At 41.2% G+C, this 7462-nt stretch overlaps 1 protein-coding gene across 1 annotated transcript in view; it reads right to left on the reverse strand.

The window, feature by feature from the left end:
• Window positions 1-7462, reverse strand: part of LOC123985207 (mucin-2-like) — a 29737-nt gene that overhangs the window by 5679 nt on the left and 16596 nt on the right. Inside the window, exons 24-31 of the mRNA XM_046072651.1 lie at window positions 5854-5926; window positions 5602-5771; window positions 5171-5327; window positions 4577-4687; window positions 4325-4466; window positions 4164-4192; window positions 2616-3983; window positions 2287-2490 (exon numbers count right to left, since the gene is read on the reverse strand). Of these exons, the coding sequence (XP_045928607.1) occupies window positions 2287-2490; window positions 2616-3983; window positions 4164-4192; window positions 4325-4466; window positions 4577-4687; window positions 5171-5327; window positions 5602-5771; window positions 5854-5926 (2254 nt within the window). The remainder of the gene's footprint in view (window positions 1-2286; window positions 2491-2615; window positions 3984-4163; window positions 4193-4324; window positions 4467-4576; window positions 4688-5170; window positions 5328-5601; window positions 5772-5853; window positions 5927-7462) is intronic.

Genomic DNA, 7462 nt, shown 5'->3' on the forward strand with positions numbered 1-7462 from the left:
CTACACCGTTTACTCGCAGGAGGAGCTCAGAGTTAACTGCTTTTATTAAATTAGCTTTTTACTTTAGTTTTTGGGATTACAACGTTGATTTATCTTCACTGGAGCTTCTCAGCAGCTAGCTTCCGTGCACATCCGGTTCCACTGTTGTTGAGTGTCATTAGCTCTGTCGGACTACAACTTCATATTTATATAAAAACCGGAATAGAATAGCCCTGACCGATCCAAACTCCATTCAGAAAACAAACATTTTAGAAGTTGTTGTCCTGCTGTCTTGCTGACAGACATGACAAAGCATGAATTCATATGTTTAACAAATCTGCATCATGTTGTAGTTATTTTGGCATCATTTTGATCTATTTATTTCTATTTAATCACAGCAAAATGTTTACTTTGGGTTCATACAGCTGTAGTAATGGCAAGTTGTGTTTAAAATTGCCTTCTCGTCTTGTATGTGAACACTTGCAGCAAATGTACTCACGCGAGGAAAGCATCGCAAGGAGAAAATTCACATTTGGTCTGAATGCGGCATAACTAAACGATGGAGAGATGACTGGTCTACTCCAAGATACAAAGAATTTCAGTAGTCTAGTCGAGATGTTATAAATGTATGAATTACACTTTCAAAGTCTTTGCTAGGCAGGTAGGGCTTGATTTTGGCCAACATTCTCAACTTTAAAAGCACTGTCGAAGATCACACCTAGATTCTTGGTAAATGGACGACTATATGTTACTAAAGTACCAAGAACGTCTACACAAGCACTTAAATCCCCAGGTCGGCCGAACACAACAATCTCAGTCTTACTTTAATTCAGACGAGAAAGTTCTGATTCAACCATATTTTAAGATCTCTCAGGCAGTTAAGCAAGGACAAATAGATTTTTATATCATCTGCAAAGCAATGAAAGGAGATATTGTGTTTTTTGAAAATGGACGCCAATGGCAACATGTACAGTGAAAAAAGCATGGGGCCCAATATGGATCCTTCGGGGATCCCACAAGAAAGAGGGGCAGCAGATGAAGAAAATTCACCGAGGTGAATAGAGAAACTTTTATCCGCCAGATATGATTTGAACCATTTGAGGGCTATGCCCCTAATGCCGACACACTGTTCGAGTCGGGATAGGAGAATGGAGTGATTAACCATATCAAAGGCTGCAGTCAAATCTAAAAACACTAAAACAGCAGAGTTTCCAGAGTCAACAGCTAAAAGAAGATCATTAAAAAGTAAGTAAGAGTTGATTAAAAACGACTCTCTCCAAGACTTTTGACAAAAAGGGAAGCTTAGTGTCTAAAATTAGAGAGAATTGAAGTATCCAGATTCTTCTTTTTAAATGCAGTTGCACAACTGTGTGTTTGAAAGCAGCTGGAACACACCCTGAGCTGAGAGATGTATTAACCAAAGTGACAATGCTTGATTCAACAGTGTTAAAAACATCTTTAAAAAAGCGTGCAGGAATACTGTCAAGGGGGCAGTTTGCAGGATGTAGTTTCTTAACTGTGTCAGAAAGAAGGTGGTAGACAGCTGGGCAGACAGGGGGACAGAGGGGTCACTGGTAAATAAAGTTCGGAGTTCTGAGAATGAATTGAACTCACCAGCACGAAGACAGGTTTCTGTCAGAAACATAAAATCCAACTCCCGTGAAGTGAAGAAGTCATTCAGCAGAAACGTCTTGTTAGCTAGCGATCTTACATTAATCAGAGCCAAAAGAAGAGTACGATCCTCACTGGCCAAAGGCGCCGCACAATCCAGCGGGCGAAGGTTCAATGAATCCACACCACCTCTGCAGGACCGAATCCGCATAGGATAAGGAGGCAGAGTCAACAGGTCGGTCTCAGAGGTAACTGTCAAGATGGGCGGAACGGGACGGAGCCATCGGCCTCGCACCTCCAGCAATCACCATGCGGCAGGAGCGTAGCATTCATTGTAAGGACACGTCATATCTGTAGATGCAATGTAAGCCTTCTATCTGACCAGCACACCTCCACGCTTTCCCCGTCGCCTGATGGAAGGCGCAAATACACTGGTATACCCGCCAGAAAGGGAGGAGGACTCGTAATCCAATAATCTCTTAAATCATGCCTTCTAAGTATAAAACTTACAACAGACATTTATGTTCTCCACAGGATTGATTGTAATAACCTTGGTGACCCCTTAATGTTTCCTCTAGTACCATCATATGGTCAAACCTTCCAATCTGAGAGTTTCTTAAACACAAAAGTGAAAAAAGGAGGGATAAATGAGGTTCTAACAAGACCAGTGGCAGAGACAGACATGAATGCACTTACAGTCACACTTCCATGTTTCACAGCATCCATCCTGCACTTTTATGGTCAGTTGTCTGGGGCAGATGGGAATTGTAGACTCTGGACAAACCACTGGAGTCGACTCAATTGTTCCATTTCTACAGGACTTATCGTAGCAGTCCTCTGTCCACTTCTCACCATCACACCAGGTTTTGTTCCGCTTCAGGTCTTTACACGCACTACACACTGCTTTGAGAAACACAACAGCAGAAGATAGTAAACACAGAAAAGACAAAAACATTTAGGTAATTTATGGAACTGAAATCTTGGATAATTGAACAAAAGAGTAATATGCAGAATAGAGGACGCACATAGAGGTGTGGTGCGGAATGTTGATGTGACTGCTGTTTCCGTTTCAACATTTATTGTAGTCTCCGTTGGGTTGGTGGCTACTGAAGTGTGGTTTGTTATTTCTAACGTTGTCATTGTTGTGCCTGGTTCATCATCAGTTCTTGTCGTCAGTTCAGTGGTAGTTGCATTGGTTGTAGCCACCTTGGTGGTAAATGTTGTTGGTGGCATCAGCGTAGATTTAGTTGTTGTTGTTGTTGCTTCGGAGGAGGTGGTAGGTTGAGTGGTTGAATGTGTAGAAGAGGTAAATGTTTCAGTGGAAACTTCTGTGCTCGTTAGTTCAGTCGGACCTGAGGTTTCAGTAGGTGTAGCATTGGTTGCAAAGGTGGTTGTTGATTGAAGTGTTGTTGCTGTTGTCTCTGTATGTTTTGTTGTTGGCTTAGTTGTGTCTGTTGTGTATGACGTGGTAAGCAGAGTGCTAGGAGATTCAGTCTGTAGCTCAGTTGCAGTAGATTCTGTGCCATTTGTTATCATTGTAAGCTGTGTTGAGGCAGCAGTTGTCACTGAAGTGGTACTCATTCTAGTTGTAGATGTGGTGGTAGAGTTATTTGTTGAAAGTGTTTCAGTCGTAGTTAAACCAGTTGTAGTTGTTGGTGTAGCGGTGGAAGAAAGCACAGTTGACAGATTGGTAATATTCGTCACTGGTGTAGAGATGAGGGGGGCTGTTGTTGATGATGTTTCAGCCGTTGTTAAATCAATTGTAGTGTTTGTTGTAGTGGTGCTGGAAAGAACAGTTGTTTCAGTGGTAGGTGAAGTACTTGTAGATGTTGGTGTAGAGGTGGAAGAAAGCACAGTTGACAGATTGGTAATATTCGTCACTGGTGTAGATATGAAGGGGGCTGTTGTTGATGATGTTTCAGCCGTTGTTAAATCAGTTGTAGTGTTTGTTGTAGTGGTGCTGGAAAGAACAGTTGTTTCAGTGGTAGGTGAAGTACTTGTAGTTGTTGGTGTAGAGGTGGAAGAAAGCACAGTTGACAGATTGGTAATATTCGTCACTGGTGTAGATATGAAGGGGGCTGTTGTTGATAATGTTTCAGTCGTAGTTAAACCAGTTGTAGTTGTTGCTATAGAGGTGGAAGAAAGCACGGTTGACAGATTGGTAATGGTCGTCACTGGAGTAGAGGTGATTGTAGGTGATGTAGTGGTGGTTGAAGGCACAGTTGGTTTAGTGGTGGTAGATGGCACAGTTAGTTTAGTGGTGGTGGAAGGCACAGTTGGTTTAGTGGTGGTAGATGGCACAGTTAGTTTAGTGGTGGTGGAAGGCACAGTTGTTTTAGTGGTAGTTGAGGCAGGTGTGGTGGAAGTTTTTGGTTCAGGAGTTGATGATTGAGCTGTTGAAGAATAGGTGGAATTATGGTCTGGTGTTTTTGAGAAACAGGTTCTGTGAAAAGCTCATATTATAATCTAAAATATTTAAATTGTCACAAAGTCGATATCATATTTTTGTATTACTGGTAATAGGAATGTAGTAATAGTAAATGTAGCAGTACATGAATATAAATCATACTTACAACACTTAATTGTTCCATTTTCACAGCGGCTGACGAGGTTAATATAAGAGAGAAAAAAATATCCAGTTGTCCAATAATGATGTAACGAATAATGAAATGTTCACCTTAAAAACATACACACATATATATATATATACAATATTATATATAGCCCAACTTACCACTTAGTAAATTGATTCTGCCACACTACTCCAGCTTGGATAACGGTGTCATTAAAATAACAGGTGCAGTTTGTCAATGTGGTGCATTCACCAGTGTTTTCATCATAGTATGGCGCCTCCTTCGAACATCTGGGGTAGCAGCCTTTTCCAAGAACAAACAATTTAATTTTATGGGCACAAGGCTTTAATAAAGTCAAGGCTAAAAAAAAGTTCAGCTGTTAAATTTAAATAACACTGAGAAAATGTGGTTACCTTCCAGCTTGTGAGGGATGTATTTGCCTTCTCTGCAGGTTAGCATCTCACCACATGCTTCATAGTGCCAGCTACACTCACCCTGCTCGTTGTAGTAGTCACAGTAAACAGCTAAGATTAAAATGATCACAGCTTAAATTACTTTACGTTTTGCAGTAATAAAAACACTTCATCATTCCATTGTTGGCTATAGTGATGTCTCTTGCATAGTGTCCGTCATCTGCGTAGTGACAAAAACATACTTAAATATTTATACACTTTGCACACTTTGTAAATTGTATAAAGAATGTTAAATTCTAAACAGTGAAATGACACTGGCTATTTACTTTTAAATTGTGCGTAATGTTCTGTATGCGCCATATCATTCAAGAAAGCTAATACATCTTTAGCAATCTTAGCATAGCCCGCTGAAAAAGTATTGTTAAAATGCCATGACATAACGGTCCGATCAAGACGTTCTCTTTATGGGTTTAAGTTAGAAGTTATTCTAAAATGTAACATTAATGTTACCTCCCTGCTCACCATCTGAAAAGAAACGGCCTTAAGAGTTAAGTTCAAACTAATGCTTGAAATGTTGGGGAGGCTGCAACTTACGACACAGATCAGGTGTTCTCCAGTTTACACACACATCCTGGTCACTGCAGGCTTCCGCGTAGGCTGCCACGGCTGTGCAGAAGCCCAGGAACTTCCCTTCAAACTCACAGGAGCAGGCTTCCTGCACACAGGCATGGTAGTAGGGCTCTGGATCCACCTGGGGGTTGTAGAACATCCAGAATACAGCTTAACACTTTAAAGGGTTCTCTGTAAACAGTTGTTGTATCATATGCTTGTAGATTTAGATAAAATTGTTTAGTGGTGACTCTTAGCTCAAAGGCATTTGTTCATTTATGATCTTAGTCCCTTCAAGATGTCTGCTTACTTTCTATGCCAGCCTGCTTCCAAGATGTAATGCAATAAAAGACCTACACGGGAATTGAAACGCTGGCCCTGGTGTTAGGGGAATGCTAAATAAGTCAAATGCATACTTTTAAATGGCAGTCTCTGAATTTGTCTCCTGTAAGGATCATACAGCGCCGCTGGGCCCAGGCTGAGCAGTAGGAGTTGCGTTCGCATGGAAATATCTCAGAGGTCACATCAGAACAAGGAGGTGTGGCGGCTTTCCAGCTGTTGCCAAACACCAGAGGACTGGACGCCACTAAAAACAGATTGTTGGTGTTATTTTGACCACCAAGACAGAAATTTGACTGCTTCATAGAATAAAGAGAAAACCACTATACCTGATGAGCCACTCATCGCTAGGTCATTCCTCTCATTGGAGTCAAAATTGCCACAGAGGCCACACACTTGGTTCTGCAGGAGAGATGTTTAAAAAGTCAAAATGTCTTGAAAAGTTCCGAAATTACATTTACATTTACATTTACTCATTTGGCAGACACTTTTATCCAAAGCGACTTACATTTGAGGAACAACATACAAACATCTGAACCATTTGTAGGGGTTTCACTGCACAAGCTGGAAGACCTACTAGGAGGGCATTGCAATGGTCGAGGCGAGAGATAATCATGGCCTGAACCAGAAGCTGGGTGGCGTACTGAGTGAGGTAGGGCCTGATTTTCCTGATGTTGTATAGAGCAAAGCGGCACGACCGAGAGACAGCAGCAAAATGGTCTGAAAAGGACAGCTGGTCATCAATCACAACACCCAAGTTTCTCACCATCCTGGTTGAAGTGATGGTTGAGGAGTCAATTTGTAGTTTGATGTTTTGGTAGATAGATTGCTTGGCTGGAATGACCAAGAGTTTTAGAGAGGTTTAAGTTGAAGGTTGAAGGTAGCGAGCCTTCATCCATGCAGATATGTCCGAGAGACAGTCTGTGATCTGCGCCGAGACGGTGGGGTCGTCTGGCAGGAAGGATAGGTAGAGTTGCGTATCGTCTATGTAGCAGTGGTAAGAGAAGCCATGCTAGCAAATGATGGCCCCAGTGAGGTGGTGTAAAGTGAGAAGAGAAGGGGCCCTAGCACTGAGCCTTGGGGCATCCCTGTGGAGAGGCAGTGGGAGGAGGATAATTGTCCTTGCCACAAAACATTGTAGGAACGCCCCGAGAGGATTCAAACCACAGGAATGCTTACACTGCATACATTACATTTGAAATTAAAAAAAGGAGGGAGGATGACTATCAGTAATGATCAATGCTTCAATATAGTGTATTTTCTGATGCTGACTTTAGCAGAAAGTTCAAAGAAAATTAGAAGACATTAACCAATTGAACAAAATGTGGATTTTAAATTAATTTTTAACCTTGTTATTAGCAGTGTCTGATATTTTCTGATTTACACTTAGGATCAAATTTAATGTGACAAATTATATATAAATTACTAGATTTAAAAAAATCCTCATCACTCACCCTCCATTTTGCTTGCAGCTCTATGGTGATGCGGGTGTGTTTGTCCCAGATCAGAGTTATACCTCTACTTGGCACTGAGATTATGTTGTAGAGTCCGACAGTGTGTGTGGAGAAAAATGACTCTTTCTGCGGAGTCCAGCCATCATGGTAGTGTCTGGTCACCCTCATGTCGCTCAGTGTCAGGGTGACCATTCCCTTTTAGGACAGAACAAATCATTGTATGGAAATATTTTTTATTGTTGATGAACAAGTTACCAGACTTTTTTTTTCATTGACCTTTTACAGTATTGGCCATCAATTCAGTCAGTACTACTCTGAATTATCTGAGTGTGTGAAAACTTACTGAGTGAAACATGTAGTTGAGGAAGTGTGTGAAGCAATGGGATAGAAATAAAGTGAATAAAGAAATGGATATTACAGAATAATGAAGACAGATAACATGGGGATAATAGCTCGGGGTCTTAGTGAAGAAAAATGGTTAAAA

This window comes from Micropterus dolomieu, linkage group LG16 (assembly GCF_021292245.1).
Source record: "Micropterus dolomieu isolate WLL.071019.BEF.003 ecotype Adirondacks linkage group LG16, ASM2129224v1, whole genome shotgun sequence".
Classification (NCBI taxonomy): Eukaryota; Metazoa; Chordata; class Actinopteri; order Centrarchiformes; family Centrarchidae; genus Micropterus; species Micropterus dolomieu.